The 18,706-nt window shown below is 51.6% G+C and overlaps 1 protein-coding gene across 4 annotated transcripts in view; it reads left to right on the top strand.

Moving 5' to 3' along the window:
• Positions 1–12,616, top strand: part of NKAIN1 (sodium/potassium transporting ATPase interacting 1) — a 42,664-nt gene extending 30,048 nt beyond the window's left edge. Inside the window, exons 2-7 of one of the 4 annotated variants that reach the window (XM_036835810.1) lie at positions 7,883–8,020; positions 9,437–9,517; positions 10,545–10,742; positions 11,097–11,157; positions 12,196–12,277; positions 12,434–12,575. In XM_036835810.1, the coding sequence (XP_036691705.1) occupies positions 7,883–8,020; positions 9,437–9,517; positions 10,545–10,742; positions 11,097–11,157; positions 12,196–12,277; positions 12,434–12,443 (570 nt within the window). In that variant the 3' untranslated portion in view covers positions 12,444–12,575. Of the gene's footprint in view, positions 1–7,846; positions 8,021–9,436; positions 9,518–10,544; positions 10,743–11,096; positions 11,158–12,195; positions 12,278–12,433 lie in introns of all 4 variants that reach the window. The other 3 variants (XM_036835801.1, XM_036835791.1, XM_036835781.1) reach the window with 3 other exon arrangements.
• The last annotated feature ends 6,090 nt before the right edge of the window (positions 12,617–18,706 follow it).

Below are 18,706 nucleotides of genomic sequence, written 5' to 3'. Positions count from 1 at the left end.
TACTCCTTTTAATCTCTTGCTGGGTGTTTATTTCAACTCATACTCAAATGGCATGGACGCCAGATGGACCCTGGAGATGGGGACAGAGCTCAGAGAAAGAGAGAAGACCCTCTCCTTAGACGAATCACTGCCCCTCTCTGCTGTCAGTTTGCTCACCTCTCTAATGAGGGGGTTGGACCAACAGATCTCCAGGGGTCCTTCCAGTTCTGCCATCTGCAGCTTCAATCCCACTACCTCATTTCACGGATGAGGGGCTGAGTCGAGTTTAATTTTGTCAGCTGCCTCAGAAATCCATTGGGAAAAGGGGGGCTTGAGTTTTGGGATGCAGCAAAGGCTGTAGTCATATCCTGAGCACCAACTGTGTACCAAGTACCGGGATGAGAGCTTTACATGTGCTGTCTAAATCCTCAGGACGTTTTCCCAGTGAGGAAACAGGCTGGCTCAGAAAGGGGGAGTAACTTGCCCAAGGTCACACAGTGAGTCAGGGACTGAGCTGGGAATGGAACTCAGGTGTGCCTGACCCCCAATGGCGGGTTCCTCCCACCTCAGCATCTCTGTGAACTAAAGTCAGTAAAGGAGACAAGGTGCGACCAAACTATTCTCCAGAAACTTCAGCAGCCCCTTCCTCATCATTCCCCAGACAGCCTGACTTCTGTATCTAAGTCCCCTGGCGATATGGCTGCAATTTTGGACAGGAAAGTAGTTGACTTGCAGAACTGACTGGCAAGGACTTGGACACAAGAGGCTTCTGATGGGTTCTGTGGCCCCAAGCCCGCCCTCTCTCCCAGCCAGCTTCCTGGGGCCGGGGTGGGCCCATCTGCATTATTCATTTCTCACTCCCCACCCCCAACCCCCCGCCTGGTGTTGGGCTCCTGGGGTTGGCGTCTAGACAGACAAGAGCATCCTACTGAGAGCAGAGGCAGCCCTGACTCGGGGCTGAAAGTTCCCATGGCAACTGCATCCCCCTCAGCTGGCAGCTACCCAATAAATAAATAATCAGGGATGGGGGTGGGGAGCTAAGGGCAGGGGGAGGGGCAGGAGGGGAGCCTCGAGGAAGCTTCACTCTGGAAAGAGGGGTGGGTTAGGCTTGAAGTAGACTGGGGGCTGGTATTGCAGTTGGCCAGGTGAGAGAAGGTAGAGGGAGGAAGGTGGCCAGATGTGAGAGAGATTCAGAAGATGAGAGCCAGTTGATGACAGACTGGGAACGCAGGTGAGCAGGAGGAAGACCAGGGCCTAAAGCTTACCTTTCTAACTCATGCAGCTGGACACATCCTGGGGCCCCCATCACTGCAAATGGACCAGGTTTGGATGTATTAAGTTCATGATGAACCATCCAATGGGTACTTGGTTATAAAGGGGCTGGAGGCTGAAGGAACTGAAGCTGGGGGGGGACGTGCATTTGCTAGGACACGTGGAGTGTGAAGAGGGGCTGGGCTGTGGCCCTGAGGTGCTCTGATACTTAGGGGCCTGACTGCACAGGAGGATGGGCTGCACCCGAATCAGGCCAAGGAGGTGGAGAATGCGTGTGCCAGGCACGGCTCTCACCGCTAGAAATGCAGCAGTGAACATCCCCACTATCGTGGAGTTTGCCTTCTAATGCAGGAGACAGTAAATAAGGAGTGAATAGTATGTTAGTCAATGATAAGTGCCGTGGAGAAAATAAAGCAAGGGGGGAGGCAGGGAGCTCTGCAGCGGAATATAATTTTAAATAATGCTGACTCTCCTCACGACCAGATGAAGGAAGTACTATGAATCATACCCATTTTGTTGGTGAGAAAACTGAGGCACAGAGAGGTTAAGTGACTTGCCCAGAGTTGTAGAAAAACCAGCGGCACCAGGACTCTAACCCAGCTCTGCTCCTAACCCCTGGACCAAATTGTAGCAAGTGGGTGGAGGGGTGAGTAGCAGGGAGGGCGTGGAGACCTTTAAACAGTTTTGGATGTGAGAGCATTGGGCTAGATAAGGCATTAGTTGGAGAGTTGGAGGGGGAAAAGGGGACTTTCTTTTTTTTTTTTTTTTTTTTAAGTAGAAGAGGCTTAAGCATGTTTAGGAGCCAGTGGGAAGGATTCTGGGCAGGGGAAGAGGTTGGGTTTACAAGAGGAGAGATCGTGGATGATGTGGGCTCCCGAGCAGGTAGAAGATAGGGCTCAGGATGCGGGAGGAGGCGCTGTCCTTCAGTGCAGGGAGGGACAGAGCCTCAAGTGTAGGGGGTGGGGGGAGACCAGGTCTTTACCCAGGGTAGGGGCGAAGGGGACCCAGGAGGGTTGAGGACAGCAAGAAGATCTGAAATATTAGGAGGAGTGAGTTCCTCAGAGAAGCCTAGTTGGGTTGTGGGACAGCATCGGGGAGCTTCTCGGAGTCGATGATTCCGGATCTCCGGTGGCCCCAGTCTGCCCCGTGGAGTGACTTTCTCCAGAAGTGCTTGGCTGCTTTGTGAGAACTGAGAAAACTATTAATTGGGTTTATCCACGTGTGGGCTTTTCCTCACAGACGTGATGAAAAGGCAGAGGAGTATGACAGTTTGGGTTACAGGCAAAGCTGGTGGTGAAGTGAGGGGTCGTGTGATCCCAGCAGGCTGATGGGCCCGTCATCGTGAAGGGTGTTGGGAAGAAGCTGGGGTGTCTGAGAGGGGCTCTCAAATTGGCGACTTTGGAAGCAGGGCAGTTATGAGTGATGACACATTCCAAGAAGTGGCCGTGGACAAGGAAGAATGGAAGCAAAGGTCATGGGAGAGGACTTGAGAGGTTAGGGTGCTGGAGGGGGTGGCCCCCAGATGTCAGAGTCGACCAGGATGATGCAGAGGTCATGGGATCGTTTTCAAGGAAGGGACAAGACCCGGAGGCCAGTGGACGATGAGTCCAGCAGTGATGAGGGTGGTATAGCCACTGGGTCGCACAGTTCTGCAGGCAGTGTGGGGACCCCAGAGGATACCGACCCCACCTTTGGGCCTGAGGAGCATGGGATGAGAGAAGAGAAACAGAGTCACTGAGAAGACTACAGGGAAAACAGCGTCCTTGGGTGCAACGTTTAAGGGGTGGGGGGACCCCTTAGGGAAGGCGCCGAGGCCGTAGAGACACTTGCTGGTGTGGAAGGTCTCATGAAAGGGGGCCGGGGGCCAGGGGAGTGCTGGGTCAGAGGAGGCGGCACAGAGCGTTGTGGAGATCAAGGGCAGAGAGGACCAACGGGCAGGAAAGTGGGACTTACTCTGTGGGCACTGACAGATCCGGACAGGGCTGTGAGGCTGGGGGGACTGGATCTCATCTGTCTTTCTGGGACTACAGTCAGGGGGACTCATCCCGCTTATCTGGGGTCCTTGTGACCGGGGGGTTGGCTGGTCCAGAGGCCATAGGGATTACCCCAGGCTCTCTGGGCTGCATTGATGACAGAGTAATTCGACCAGATTTGTGCTTTAGAAAAAGCACTCAGTAGGTTGATAGGCAGCCTCCTCCTGCCAGGAGATCAGGCGGGAGGCTACAGCAGTTGCCCACAGAAGCTTCTGTGCTGGCCCACTTAGGAGAGAGACCCAAGAAGCCAGCCTCACCTGACTCGTAGGCTGACCAGGAAAAAATATCCCTGAAGTCACTTTTTTAAAAAAATAATTAATTAATTAATTTGGCTGCGTTGGGTCTTTGTTGCTGTGTGTGGGCTTTCTCTAGTTGCGGCGAGCAGGGGCTACTCTTTGTTGCGGCGCACTGGCTTCTCATTGCGGTGGCTTGTCTTGTTGGGGAGCACGGGCTCTAGGCTCGCGGGCTTCAGTAGTTGTGGCTCGCGGGCTCTAGAGCACAGGCTCAGTAGTTGTGGAGCACGGGCTTAGTTGCTCTGCGGCGTGTGGAATCTTCCCGGACCAGGGCTCGAACCCGTGTCCCCTGCGTTGGCCGGCAGATTCTTAATCACTGCACCACCAGGGAAGCCCCCTGAAGTCACTTTTTCCCTCTCAATGCATGTGCACTTGAACTTTTTGCAAAGGAGTAGGTTGCTATTGTCTCCACACAAGTCCTCCCATCAAAGTAAAAAAGACACTCCAGGCACTTCCCTGATGGTCCAGTGGTTAAGACTCTGCACTTCCAGTGCAAGGGGCACAGGTTCGATCCCTGGTTGGGGAAGTAAGATCCCACATGCAGAGCAGTGCGGCCAAAAGGAAGAAGAGAAAAAGAGACACTCCAAGGCCAGTTATGATTTACAACCACTGCAGCCCTGAGATTATTGTTTCTAAGCCATGGCAACCAGATGGGGAAGATATTCCTCCTATTTTTTGTTCTTATCTTTATTTGTTAATTACCTGCATGTCACTGCTGCAGAAGCAGGAGTTCTGGAATATTTGACTTGGTTTTTGAATAAAAGATAACAACTTTAGAATCGGGGTTATTTATAAGACACTGAATCTCAATTAAACTATTTATTTATTTACATTGATTTCTGCACTCACCGTTGGAGGGAGAGGCAGCATCGTTCAGGCCTGGGTTATCCCGCTGATCACAGTGGTTTTCCATCCGTCTCCCCTCCTAGGCTCTGAGTTCCCAAAGGGCAGGGACTGCAACGTATTCATTTCAGCATCCCAGCGCCAGCACAGGGCCTGACACAGATTGAACGTTCTGTGAATAAATAAATGATGTACCCTGGATGGATGAGGGCATGTCAGATGTCAGATGGATGAGTAAATGGATGTGGATGGCGTTTTGATGAATGAGTGGGCAGTTGTTGGATGGGAGGCTGGAGGGAGGCTGGAAGGATGGCTCAGAGTGACAAGAAGAGCCAGTGTTCCATATTCAGTGGAAAGAGAGATCCCTTTGGGCCAGTCAGGAGGTCTTCCTAGGAACGGAGAAAACTGTGCTATGTTTTGAAAACCAAGGAGGACTTGGATATAAGGAAAGGGAAATGATGGTGGATCCTCAACTGTTATTTCAGCTGCTTGGGGGCAAGAACTGGCTGGGAGTAAAGAATTGAGCCAGATCCTAGCAGCCTTCAAAGCCCAACTAAGAAGCTTTGACTGTTAGGTCTCCTACTAATTAACCACCATATGTTAAGTCTAATTATTAGTTTATGTGATGTCTCCATATCCTCACAACAACTTCTCAGGGGAGGGATTATCTTCCCCATTTATAGTTAAAGAAATAGGCTCAGAGAGGGAAAGTAATTTGCCCTAAGTCACACAGCAGGACTGCAGTTTGAACTTGAGTTTTAGTGACTCCAGTGCTGCTCATTCTATCAGTGAGGTCCCTGAGAACACAAGGGTTTTGGGCTAGGGCCAGAGTGGGGGTGAGGGTGATGTCAGGTTTAGGTAGTTGTATCCAGGCAGTGTGTCCCCCAACTACACTATGAGCCTGGGCAACTCTGTCTCACCCTCCTCGCCAGGACCCTGTGCCAGCTGAGTCGAGAGCATCCAGCTGGACCCCAAACCACCAGGACTCCCTAAGGCCTAGCAGAGTCAGGGTAGAAAGGAGAAGAGAAGTGGGGCAGGAGCTTTTGGGAGGGGAAGCAGCCTGGGGAGTTTCTCCCCCAAGGTTGGCAGGCCACTGGATTCAAAACCAGAAGGGCCCTTAGAGGTCATTTAGTCTGGCAGCCTCTATGTAAGAGGATCTCAAGACCCACAGAGAAGGTAGCCTGCCCAAGTAAGCCAGGAATCAGTGTCAGACTCTCAACCAGAAACCACATGTCTTAACTCTCGAGCCAGTGCCAACTGGGAAAGGTGGTGTGTTGGTGCCAAGGTGGGACAGGAGGCAGAGAAAGGCAGAATGGCTCTCTGGCTCTGCCACCAACCTGCTGTGTGACCTTGGGCAAGTCACTTCCCCTCTCTGAGCCTCATGGTTTCTTTCTTCTGAGTTAATGATCTCAGCAGTGCCTTTCTGCCAAGAAGTATCCAGTGAGAGATGAACTTGGAAAGCTCTTTACAATCTGCAGAGCTCTGGGAGGGGAGTCACCAGCAAGAGGCAGGCTGGTGCCAGGTGGGTGGGTGCCAGGGTTGGGCCTGCAGCTTCCTGGGTCTCTGCCCAAGCTTTGCCATCTGTGTGGTACCATCAGCTCCATCTCCTCTTGCCTCCCTGCCAGGAAAAAGGCTTCTGGGATCGTCTTACTTTATCAGGATCTTCTTTCTCCCTCCCTAGGCAGACCCTCTTTTCTCTCCTTCTATGTAGTCAGGACTCTTGGGTGCAAGTGACAGAATCAAAAGTACAAGGAGGGAGAATTTGTTTAGGCATGGCTAGATCCTCAGACCTAAAACGATGTCTCCCAGACACTCCCCTTGCTTGTTCACTCTTCCTCCCTCACTCTCTTTCCTTTAGCTTTGGCTTCCTCCTCAAGCAGGCTGTCCCCAAGTGGTGGCAAAGACAGCCACCAACAGCTCTCAGCTGACACTACACCCATCCAGGTATCTTGGCAGATGGCATCTCTGTCCTGATGCCCCAGCAAATATCCAGGGTAACTCTCAGGAGCAGAGCGCAGGCTGAGTGCCCATCCCTGAACAGATCACTGTGTGTTGCTTATTTGGTTAGACTTGGGTCACTAGCCCACCGCAGAAATTAGAAGTGGGCTCAGCCCCACCCAAGCCCCATGGACTGAGGGTCTGGGAGGCAGTTTCCAAAACGAAGAGATAAGTTCTGTCAACAGAAGAAAGAATATGGGACAGTCAGTAACAATTGGTATCCTTGGTACCTTTGTTCCTAAATGTATCAGCTGAAAGGTTGAACCAGGGGCTTCTGGAAAGGGAGTGTTGATTGAGTCCTATATCAGTTACCTTTTGCTGCGTAACAAATCCCTACAAAATGTAGTGGTTTAAAACAGCCATTTTAGGTAATTCCCCGGTGGTCCAGTGGTTAGGACTCAGCACTTTCACTGCCATGGGCCTGGGTTCGATCCCTGGTCAGGGAACTAAGATCCTGAAAGCTGCGTGGCGCAGCCAAAAATTGAAGAAAAATAATAATAAAAAATAAAACAACCATTTTATTTAGCTAACGATTCTGTGGCTCAGCTGGGAGACTTTTTGGTCTGGCGACCTGTCTTTGGTCAGTTGGTGGGTTGGCTAGCATCTGAATGATCTAGGATGGCCTCACTCCTGTGTGTTGATGGTTGACTGGCTGTCACCTGGGGTGCCTTGGTTCTTTTCCCTGTGGCCTCTCTTCCTCCAGCAGGTCGGCTTGAGCTCTTTCACAAGGTGTTCTCTGTGTTACAAGTATAACAAGTGGGCAAGCTCCAATGCACCGGCGTTTTTCAAGCCTTCACTTGCTTCCTCTTTGCTAAAGTCCCCTTGAACAAAGCAAGTCACATGACCAAGCACAAAATTAGTGTGGGAGGGCACTGCTAAAGAGCATGGAAGTAGGAAGAGAAAGAATTTGAGGCCAATTGTGCAACCTACTACAGCTCCCTCAGGGACAGGGAGTGAAAAAAATCCCTTTTCTCTGTAGCCCATGGATCCCATGGGCCAGGGCAACCTCCAGATAGGGGTCCTTGGAAGAACGTGACCGAGCCCCCGGGCTTCCCCAGGGTCTCCAGGGCCCTGCCCTGGCTCAGCCCTAGGCCAGGGCTAGGGGGAGGCAGTCTGGATCCTGACTACACGGGCAGAGACCCGCCCCCCAGGGAAAGTATAGGTGCGAATGGGGAGGCTTCTTGGCAGGGAGGAAGGCGTTCTGAACCCTGGCTCCCATCTCCCATTAGCCCACCCCAAAGTGATGAACAGGGCTCTGTCCCGCTCATCCTCACAGAGCTGTCCTCACCTCCCAGCATCCCTTTGGTACTGTGGGGCTGGGATGGCTCTGAGACTTGTGTATAATCAGGTCATGGTTCCTCATCACCATGGTAACTGGTGTCACCTGCTCCACAGGGTTGAAAAGGAGTACTTGTCCTCCTTTTTTAGGTGGTGACTGTGGCCTCAGCCTGCTCTTTCCCACAGGTGGCTGCGTTGGAGCGGCAGATCTTTGACTTCCTGGGCTACCAGTGGGCTCCTATCCTAGCCAACTTCCTGCACATCATGGCAGTTATCCTGGGCATCTTTGGTACCGTGCAGTACCGCTCCCGGTACCTCATTCTGGTATGGCTCACTTAGCCTCTCCCCAAGCCAACCCCCTCTTCTCATCCCCATCCGTTCCCACCTCGTTCTCCAGCCAAAGCTGCTCTCCACCCTGGGCACCTAGACCCCTGCCTCTGTCTTGGCTCCAGCCCAGCTGGTGATGTGGATGTCCAAATCCCAATGCTTCTTTGCTCAGTGGAGACAAAATTAGTATTTTCCTAAAGAATTTTCTACAGAAAATTCCAAATATTAACAAGGTATATCACTTAGTGAGTGCCTACCATATGCCAGGCACGTGCTAAGAGTTTCACCTGCTTTACTTATCTTTACGACAGCCCTGCGAAGTTATCTCTTATCTCCATTTTCCAGATGAGGAAATGAGGCTCAGAAAGGTGGCAAGGCTTCCTAAAGTCACACAGCTAATAAGTGGCGGGGTTAGAGCATCCTGTCCAGAGCGAAGGCTCCTGCCGCATCACCACGCTGCCCTAGTAAGCCCGTGCGAGGGATGGACTTTGTCTTGTTTGGTTTCTCAAGTTGCTTCAGGAAGGCTGGGCTTCTGTCCCTTGATGTTCATCAAGAATGTGATCTAGAGTGGCTAGTGTGGCCTTGAGGCCAATGCCTCCTGTGCCCCAATCCCAGGAGTGCATTATGTCCCCGGCTCCCCCCTCCTACTTCCTCTTTCCAAGCTCTGGTCCTTGATTATCAAACTCCTGTTTTCACCTAGTCTCATCCCTTGTCCCTTGCTCTTCCTCAGTGACTCATTTATACACCTCTCTTGAGGGAAAAGGCTTTTCGGTAGATTTACTACATAAATGCTTGACACCCAAAGTAACAATGCCATGTAATGTCAGGCACCCCCAGAGCCCACTCGCGCTCATTCTAGGGCTTCTCCACACCTCCCACAGGTTCAGTTCCAGAAGCCAGGTGAACAGGGCCCTTCCAAAGCTCTCCCTCACCTGAGATAAGAGGACCCTTCTCTCCAGTTCTCAGGAAAGCCCCAGGCACCACTGTAAACGGCACTGTCTGCCAGACGGCTGCCACTGGCTTAGGCATAGGATTTGGGTGGAAATATCCAGCTCCTCTCTAGTTCTTTGCCATGGGTAGGATGCCCTCTGGTGTCTGTGGTTCTCTGCAGAGTGGATAGGATTAGCTACCAGAGGACTTAGGTTTGCATGCCAGCCCTACCTCTTCCTAGCTGTGTGATCTTGGAAACTGTAAACCTCTCTGAGCCTTAACTTGGTTATCTTTAAAGAGAAAGACAGTGCCTTCCCTGCAAGGCTCTCGTAAGGACTGGATGGATGTAAAATGATCTGTAAACTGTATTGCTCTCTGAGTGAGGCATTGTCATAGTTTCCCCTGCAAAGGTCTCCTCAGTCCATTGACCCGCCCCATCCCCCTCCTCCAGGCCCCACCCTGATCCCACCTCTGCTTTCCCAGTATGCAGCCTGGCTGGTGCTTTGGGTTGGCTGGAATGCGTTTATCATCTGCTTCTACTTGGAGGTTGGACAGCTGTCCCAGGTAAGCCTCAGGCCTGGCAGTGCCAGAGGGCAGAGCCTGACCTTTCCCATCCCCTGCCCCAAGGGCCCCTGTGGTGTGGGTCTCAGGGGCATCATCTCTTGAAGAGACCGCCCTCTACACATTCGAGTAATCTGTGCTCCCCATCCCCCATCCCTACGTTTTCATTTCTGGCATCCTCCGTACTTCTTAAAAACAAATGATGGGGAATTCCCTCGCAGTCCAGAGGGTGGCTTACCCTCTCTGAGCTTCAGTTTCCTCATCTAGTAAGTATAGTTAATAGAAACCCAAATTTCATGTGGTTGCTGAGGGGATGAAAGGAGATCGAACATCTCAGTGCTTGGCACCAAGTCAGCATGCAGTGAATATTTGTTAATGGACTGCCTGAGTGAATGGATTGAGGAAAACATAGATGCACACATGGGTAAGAACTTCTGATGTAGGCCAGCCCCTTCTCCATTTCAAAAGGGGAGACCAAGGTCTAAAGAGGAGAGGTTTGCCCAGGGTCACACACAGGGAGCAGTGGAGAGGCTGAATGGGCTGTGAAGGGGTCTGTATTGAGGATTTCACCAACAGCTGGGTAATTGGACCCGGTCACCATTAATGTCCCTTCCAGCCCTGAAATTCTGAGACTCCTGTGGGTTTGAACCAGCCCCTTCCATCTGTGATACAGTGAGGCCTGCATGGTCATCAAGCGCCACCTACTGGCCAAATGTAGACTTGCAGATACAGACTTCCTCCATACCTTTCACAAATCAAGCCAGGAAAGGAAGCTGTTACAACAACCCAGGTGTGAAGCAGACCTTATATAAAGTCTTCTGGAGGGAATTCCCTGGCGGTCCAGTGGTTAGGACTCGGCACTTTCACTGCCGGGGCCCGGGTTCGACCCCTGGTCAGGGAACTAGGATCCCACAAGAAGTGCGGTGCTGCCAAAAAAAAAAAGTCTCCTGGAGCCTGGGGAGGATTTCCGCCCCCCACCCCCACCCCGCCTCCGGCCCAAGCTCAGTATCCTAGGCCCCTCTGCCCCTAGGACCGGGACTTCATCATGACCTTCAACACATCCCTGCACCGCTCCTGGTGGATGGAGAACGGGCCAGGCTGCCTGGTGACACCTGTCCTGAACTCCCGCCTGGCCCTGGAGGACCACCACGTCATCTCGGTCACCGGCTGCCTGCTTGACTATCCCTACATTGAAGCACTCAGCAGTGCCCTGCAGATCTTCCTGGCTGTGAGTTCTCCTGTCTCCCTGCCTGTCCCAGCCCTGCCCTAGGCACTTTACACACACAGTTACATAATCCTCTTTCCTCTTAACAAGCCAGTAAGGTATTGCCCAGGTCCAACTGGGGAAACTGAGGCTCAAAGAGGTAAGATAATTGTCCAAAATCACACTCCCAGAACGGAGAATAGAACCAGGTATATTAAGTTTAAGGCGCAGTCATTTGACTTGAAGTTGTTATGGGTTTGCCTTCCTCTTAGCATACATGGCCCCCCCAGCGGGGGTGGGCAGGGCCAGGCAGGGGGTGAAGGAAGAGCTTCCCTCTCCTCCCTCCCTCCCTCCCTGACGTGCTGTGTCCTCCCCCAGCTGTTCGGCTTCGTGTTCGCCTGCTACGTGAGCAAAGTATTCCTGGAGGAGGAGGACAGCTGTGAGTGCGGAGCCCCTAGGGAATTGGGGAAACCTGGCCGCGTGCCACCCCACGCAGTCAGCACCCTGGACAGGGGCCAGAGCAGGAGGGAGCCCTGGGTCATTTAAGGCAGCGGTCCCCAACCTTTTTGGCACCAGGGACCGGTTTCGTGGAAGACAAGTTTTCCATGGATGGGGGGATGGAGGGGTGCTTTCGGGATGATTCAAGTGCATTGATTTATTATGGTCTCTGTGCAGTCAAACCTCTCTGCTAATGATAATCTGTATTTGCAGCCGCTCCCCAGCACTAGCATCATGGCCTCAGCTCCACCTCAGATCATCAGGCATTAGATTCTCATAAGGAGTGTGCAACCTAGATCCCTCACATGTGCAGTTCACAGTAGGGTTCTTGCTCCTATGAGAATCTAATGCCGTTGCTGATCTGACAGGAGGCGGAGCTCAGGCGGTAATGTGAGCAATGGGGAGCGGCTGTAAATACAGATGAAGCTTCGCTCGCTTGCCTGCCGCTTACCTGCTGTGCGGCCCAGTTCCTAACACCAGTACCGGTCTGTGGCCTGGGGGTTGGGGACCCCTGATTTAAGGGGCCCTTCTGGGGGCTGGGGAAGAAGAGGCAGCAGGGTGACTGGGGATCTGCATAGCCAGCCCATTCTGGGCTGAGGCCCAGACGTCCAGGTGCCCAATCCAAGGCTCCAGCACTGCCCCCCTACCTGCCCCTCTTAGGTCCCTTCCTGTCGCTCTGAGGGGCTCCACAGCCCCACTCCTGTGAAGCACCGCCCATTCCCAGTTTGTCCCACTCCCACCCCCAACAGGTCTTGCCTCCCCCCAGCCTTCTCCCTTAAAGGGCCGCCCTCCCCATCCACCCCCCAGCTCTCTATCCTCTTGGGCCTTGGCCCATCCATCAGGACACTGCAGCAAAGCCCAACCCCTAAGGCCCTGTACAGCGTCTGGCCTCAGATTCCTCCCTTTCAGGACCCAGCCTCCCATAACTTATTCCTGTCACAGGCCCATCTCTAACCACGTGCCATCTGCCCTTCCACAGTTGATTTCATCGGCGGTTTTGACTCCTATGGATACCAGGCGCCCCAGAAGACGTCACATTTACAACTGCAGCCTCTGTACACGTGGGTCATGGCGTGGAGCAGGGTGGGGTAGAGGGACCCGGGCGCGGGCCGTTAGTGTAGGAGAAAGAAGAGGAGGGAGGAGCGGAGAGGGCAGCCGGATCTCTCCGCCTCCCTACTTAGGGGTCCACTTCCCTAACCTGCCTTTGTCTCCTGCAGGGCGGGGTAGTAGCTTCTGCCCCACGACCACCCCCGCGGCTAGACTGACCGCCGCAGCCGCGAGCTCCGGCCAAGATGGCAGGCGTGCCCCCTGGCGGCTCGCTGACCGGACTGCAGCCTGGGTCGGCTTGATATGGGTCCGAAGCGGACTTGGACTTGGCGCTTAGCAGCCTGGACTTAAGGGGTGGGGCGGGGGAGGGGCGGGGGAGGGGGTTCTCGGGGTTTGTATTTTTTTATCTTCACCTTGGCGTGTGCTGGAACCTCCCGCCCTTCTCCAGCCTCTCCCTTTCACCCTTCTTCACCCAGCATCCTGTCCCCTGTCCAGAGAGAAAGGACAGGACAGACAGACTCACCCCCATCTCACCACACTCATTCACCAGCCCTGGGGAAGGTTACCCTGAACTAGAAGCAGGAGTTCTGGGTTCTAATCACAGCTCCATCACTAGCTCTCTGTGTGACATCTGGCAAAGCCCTTGCCCTCTTTGGGCCTCAGTTTCCCACCTCAAATAATTAAAATAATCCCTCTGTAAATGGAGCTCTTTCTAGCGTTTTCATTTGACTCTCAATTCCCTGGACTATACTGGGATTTTACGTATCCCCATTTTGCAGATATGGAAACTGAGGCCCAGAGATGTAAAGCAATTTGCTTGAGGCCACACAGCTGGGCTTTTGGTGGCGGCAGGCCTTGAACACAGTATATGATCTGTAGTTTCAGACTCCAAAACCCATTTCCAAGCCCCCTTCCAGCTTGGACACTCTAGAACCCACGTGATATACACCACACTCACATACCACCGCCACCACTTGCCAACTCCTCTCTTAAAGCAATATATTCGTTCTCTTGTTGGGAACAGGATGGACGGATCCCAGAGCCCTGAATTCAGCCTGACCCACAGGGAAGCCTTCTTAGACTCGGCCTCTGTCCACCCTTGGCAAAGCTTTCACTCTCTCTCTAGCAGAAGGGGGACATGACTCAATCGCCCCACCCCCTTCCATGTCCCTGAGCCTGCTGCACCCATGATCCCCCACCCCTTCAGCAACTCTGCCAACCCGTGATGGCTCCATCCACCTCACCAGTTGGAAGACCTGTGGTTCCAGAGTGGAAAAGGGCTCATCTGTGCTGCCTGGTCAAAAGTGTTCAAAGGTCACCAGTGTTCATGATCACGCCGGTGTCCAGAAGCAATCTCTAACAAATCCAGAAGTTGTTCTGAAGAGGCAGAATGGGGGTGTGGGTCATAGTGGGGGCTCTGGAGGGCCAGCACCTTTCCTTAAGAGCAAGTAGAGATGAGGGCTCATTCTCCTCACCTCCCTCCACAGACCCCTCTGAGAACCCTGCGTCCTGTGCGCTGGCTGGTAAATCTGAGGGCAGGAGGATCAGGCCTCAGCTTCCAGTTTGTGACATAGGAGTGGTCCTGGCTTAGGAAGGAGGGTGGGAGGCATGGGGGAACCAGATGGAAATATAGACGGTTGCACACCTGAGCCCATCCATGGTGACCATTCCTTGCTCTCCCCTCTCTGATCTAGCATTCCCTCTCATCTAAGGCCAAAATATCCTGAACTTGGACCCCACCCCACCATCCCATCTGCAGGTCTGTGCCAAAGAGCCAAACCCAGGAGTTCTTCTGGTCACTACAGGGCCCAAGGTCCCAAATGGTGAGCCTGGTTAGCTATGGGTACAGCTCAGGAGGGCAACAGTTCCCTTCAGGCCTGGCTGCTGCTCTGCTCCTGGACCAAGTCCTGCCTCCAGCCCTCTCTTCTCAGAGCCACCCCAGCCAGCTGTCATCTCACCCCCTGACCCCCAACCCCCTTTCTACTCAACGACTTGAGCCACTGGTGCTTTGAAGCCTTTTGTTTTTATAAGATGGTTTTTTCAAGGAGACTGAGTTTTCTTCTCACTGGGACCTTGCAAGGCAGGGAGTGTTGCCCTGGTTTCTGTGCAGGTGGGTTGATTAAAGATGGTGTTTTCCGACTTCCCTGGTGGCGCAGTGGTTAAGAATCCACCTGCCAGTGCAGGGGACACGGGTTCAAGCCCTGGTCCGGGAAGATCCCACGTGCCACGGAGCAACTAAGCCCGTGTGCTGCAACTACTGAGCCTGCACTCTAGAGCCCGTGAGCCACAACTACGGAGCCCGCGTGCCACAACTACTGCAGCCCTCGTGCCTAGAGCCTGTGCTCTGCAACAAAGAGAAGCCACCACAATGAGAAGCCCATGCACTGCAACAAAGAGTAGCCCTCGCTTGCCACAACTGGAGAAAGCCTGCACGCAGCAACGAAGACCCAACACAGCCAAAAAAATTAATTAATTAATTAATTAAAAAAAAAAAAAGATGGTGTTTTCTTCTGTATCTTCCTGTCCTCCTGCCCTGTGAGTCGGCAGGGTCTTCTAAGGGAGAAGTCTTTGCATGGAGGGTGGGCAGAGGTTGGGAATCTATGTCATTGTCATTATCAGACATTCCTGGGGCACTGGCCTGTCCGTCTGGCTGGCTGTGTAGCTTTGGGCAAGTCACACTCCCTCTCTTTCCTCATCCATAAAATGCAGAGAGGGGATTAAATCAGTGGGTTCCCAAACCTGGCTTTGCAAGCCCTTGGAGAGCTTTCTATTTTTCTGATTAAGTGCATTTTAAGGTTATGCTTTCAAATATCCTTTGCATCCTGGCTCTGCCCTCTTCCTAAAAATTCAGTTCCTGACTTGGAATAAGCTGGCAGACAGTGCTTTAGACACAGATTCCTGCATCCCAACTGGGACATCCTGGCTCCTTTTCTGACCGTACAAGAAGAATCAGTATTTTGAATTTTAAAATTTTACTTTTGTGTGTGAATAGGTAATAAGTATATGTGGTACAGGATTCAGAAAGTTGCAGGGGGCTATGTACTCTTACTTATTTTTCATATCTTTCCGAAGATAGTCAAAAATTTTTTAATTATATAAATTTTTTTTTTCCTTTTTCACACAAATGGTAACATATTTTACTCACTCTTCAACTCCCTGCTTCTTTCACCTAACTCTGAATCTTGGAAATCTTCTCTCAGTAACACATGTGGAGCTGCCTCCCGTTCTTCCACAATGATTTGGTAGAATTGAGGTTTTTAAGATCCCCAGGTGACCTTGATGCAGTTAGGGGCCAAGAACCAGAGGTTCTACATAAGGATGCCCAGGTCCACTATTCAAACCTCTGTGGACCACTCCTGGTCGTGGAGTCAGAGGCAAATAAGGAGTTTATGGTCTAGTGGGGAGCCCACAGGGTGAGCAGGCAGAAGTTGATGCTAATAGCAGGTGGTCGATGCTGAGGACAGTTTAGCGTGAAAGGTGGTTGTTCATAGGAGCTCGGGAGAGAGGTGATCTGAACATCCTGGATGGACCAACAGCCTGAGCAGAGGTGTGGAGGGAGGAAAACCCGTAGTGTCTGGGGTAAAAATGCCCAGAGACGAACTAGCTGTAGGGAGCCTCGGTGGGGAATGTATTCGTTTTCTATCGCTGTCATAAGTTATCACAACTTTAGTATCTTAAAGCAGTATACATTTGTTATCTTACAGTTCAGTAGAAGTCCAACATGGGTCTCACTGGGGTAAAATCAGGATGTCTGGAGGGTTGCATTTCTTTCTGGAGTCTCTAGGGGAGAATCCATTTCCTTTTCTAGCTTCTAGAGGCTACGTGCATTTCTTGGCTCGTGGCCCCCTTCCTCCATCTTCGAAGTCAGCAACATCACAGCCCTCTGACTTTTTTTTTGCCCCTGGCCGCGCAGCATGTGGGATTCTAGTTCCCTGACCAGGGATCGAACCCGCGCCCCCTTGCAGTGGAAGCGTGGAGTCCTAACCATTGGACCACTAGGGAAGTCCCAATCTCTGACCCTTTTTGCATCATCACATCTCTCTAACCACAGCCAGGAAAGGTTCTCCACTTATAAGGATTCGTGTCATTGGATTGGGCCCACTCGAATACTCCAGGATAATTTCTTCCTCTCAAAGTCCTTAATTCCATCTGCAAAGTCCCTTTTGCCATGTAACGCATTCACAGGTTCCAGGAATTAGAATGTGAACCTCTTTGTGCAGCCATTATTCTGCCTTCCCAGGGAAGGAGTCGTATCCAGAAGCCCTGAATGTCAAACCAGAGTGCATCGGCCTGGTGTGATGGCAGGGGGAACTACTGAAGGATTTTGAGCAGAAGCTACTCAATTATAACTGTCCTGTAGAGAGAACTGGCAGGGCTGGAAGGGTGGGTTGGAGGAAGGAAGCAGGAAGCAGTGTTTTGTCTGGAAGAGGCCTAGGGTTTCTTACTTCCCTGTGTAAATGTGTGTTCTTGGGGGTATGTGTGTAAACTTGGGAGGTAAAGATCAGCATGAACTTCAGGAGTCAGACATCCCTGGGTCCCCGTTCATCACTCTGGAACCAGTCAAGCTGGCCTTCCCACAAAGCCCCGTGCAGCTCCTGCCATCCTGGGCCCATCTCCGGCAACCTCTGCACATTCGAATAATCCAGGTAGGACATACCTTCCAATAACTGCTGGGTCATAACGGTGCCCAAGCCATTCTTTTTTTTTTTTTTTTTTGATGTGGACCATTTTTAAAGTCTTTATTGAATTTGTTACAATATTGGTCTGTTATACGTTTTTGTTTTTTTGGCCCCGAGGCATGTGGGATCTTAGCTCCTGACTAGGGATCGAACCCACACCTCCTGCATTGGAAGGTGAAGTCTTAACCACTGGACCGCCAGGGAAGTCCCCCCAAGCCATTCTTTGAAGCACTAGAATACAAATTCCCCAAGGTGCATTTGACAAGCATAAGAGTCACCTGGGATTTGTAGACAGACTAGTGTTTGCTTGAATGCGTTGGAATTGGGTCTTGCTGTTTCTACACAGACTAGGCATGAGGGAGGGCCTGACACCAAGACCTTATTGCCTTATAAGATTCAGTACTCCACAGGCATGGCCCTGGACAGGGTTTCTCAAACTTGCAGAGCATAAGCAGCCCTTAAAAATCCAAATTCCTGAGCCTGATCTGAGCCACACTGAACCCAACATCTGGGCAGTGGAAGGAACTTGTGTTTTTCACTAGTGCCCCAGGTGATCCAGGTTTGGGAAATCCTAGACCCAGGTAAAGAGGCATTCAAACATTTTTGAAACTTCCCCTCCTCCAGTGTCATGGAAGGCCTACCAAATTATGCCTGCCAGCTCCCTCATATCAGAACTTGACTCTAAGACTCTCTCCCCCAAGTTTAATTGCATTCGTTAATAACTGTTACAGTCTTAAATTTTTAAAAAATGGGTTAATAATTTCAAAGTCTAGGATCAACTCTTGAACTTAAACATTGACAACTTTACCACTCGGTTAGTTTGATCAAAGGCAGGTCTGAGTTTGCCTGCCACCACCTGTGCTGGGGACCACACCCCACCCTGAGCCTTGCTTCCAGGGATTCAGCGATTCAACCAGACTGATCAGGCCCAGGCCGACTGGGGCTGCAGAGAGAGCCCTGTGCTGGGCATCCAATACTGAAATACTCCAAAACTAAAGTTTGAGTTCTTCCTCTGCCCCCTTCTCATCCTGGGACCTGGGGCCACTCCTCCCACCTCCAGTCTTGGTGACTTCATCAGTGAAATGAGAGGGCTGGACTTTGCAGAATATTCCTGGGCTTCTTTACTGCTGACATTCTGGAACAGGGCTTCTCCATCCTAACTGTACTTGGGATGTTTTTTTAAAATACAGATTTCTGGGCTCCACTCCTGTACCAGATTCTAATTCATTGGACCCAGAGCATCTGAATTCATCCTTCAAATATTTATTAAGAACTTACTATGTGCCAGGCACTGAGGATACAGCAGTGAACAAAACAGAACGTAATGCCTGCTCTAGTGGGGGATATCTATGGGAGGAGACATACATAGGTAAACCAGTAAAATATATGATGTGTCAGATAAGTGTCATGGAGCAAAAGAGGGCAGGGAAGGGAACACAGGATAGGGATTGATTCTGGTTTTAAATTGGACATCAAGTTAGTCAGGAAGGTCTCACTGAGAAAAAGTTTTTATAAAATACCTGAAGAAGAAGACAAAGGGAACAGCAAGTGCAAAGGCTCTGAGTCGGAGCCTGAATACTGGAGGGAAGCAAGGAGGCCAGGGTGGTTCAAAGCAAGGAAACGGGAGAGTGGTAAGAGATGAAGTCAGAGAGATAAAGGGGTGGGGGGAGTGTCAGATGCTGTATTGGCTTGAAGAACACCATAAGGGCTTCAGTTTTTAATCTGAGATGGGAAACCACAGAGCTGGGAAGAATCCCTTTGGAT

The sequence above is a fragment of the Balaenoptera musculus genome, chromosome 1 (genome assembly GCF_009873245.2).
Source record: "Balaenoptera musculus isolate JJ_BM4_2016_0621 chromosome 1, mBalMus1.pri.v3, whole genome shotgun sequence".
In the NCBI taxonomy this organism is placed as follows: domain Eukaryota; kingdom Metazoa; phylum Chordata; class Mammalia; order Artiodactyla; family Balaenopteridae; genus Balaenoptera; species Balaenoptera musculus.
The sequence above is the reverse complement of the archived record's forward strand: the minus strand, read 5'-3'. Positions and strand labels throughout refer to the sequence as shown.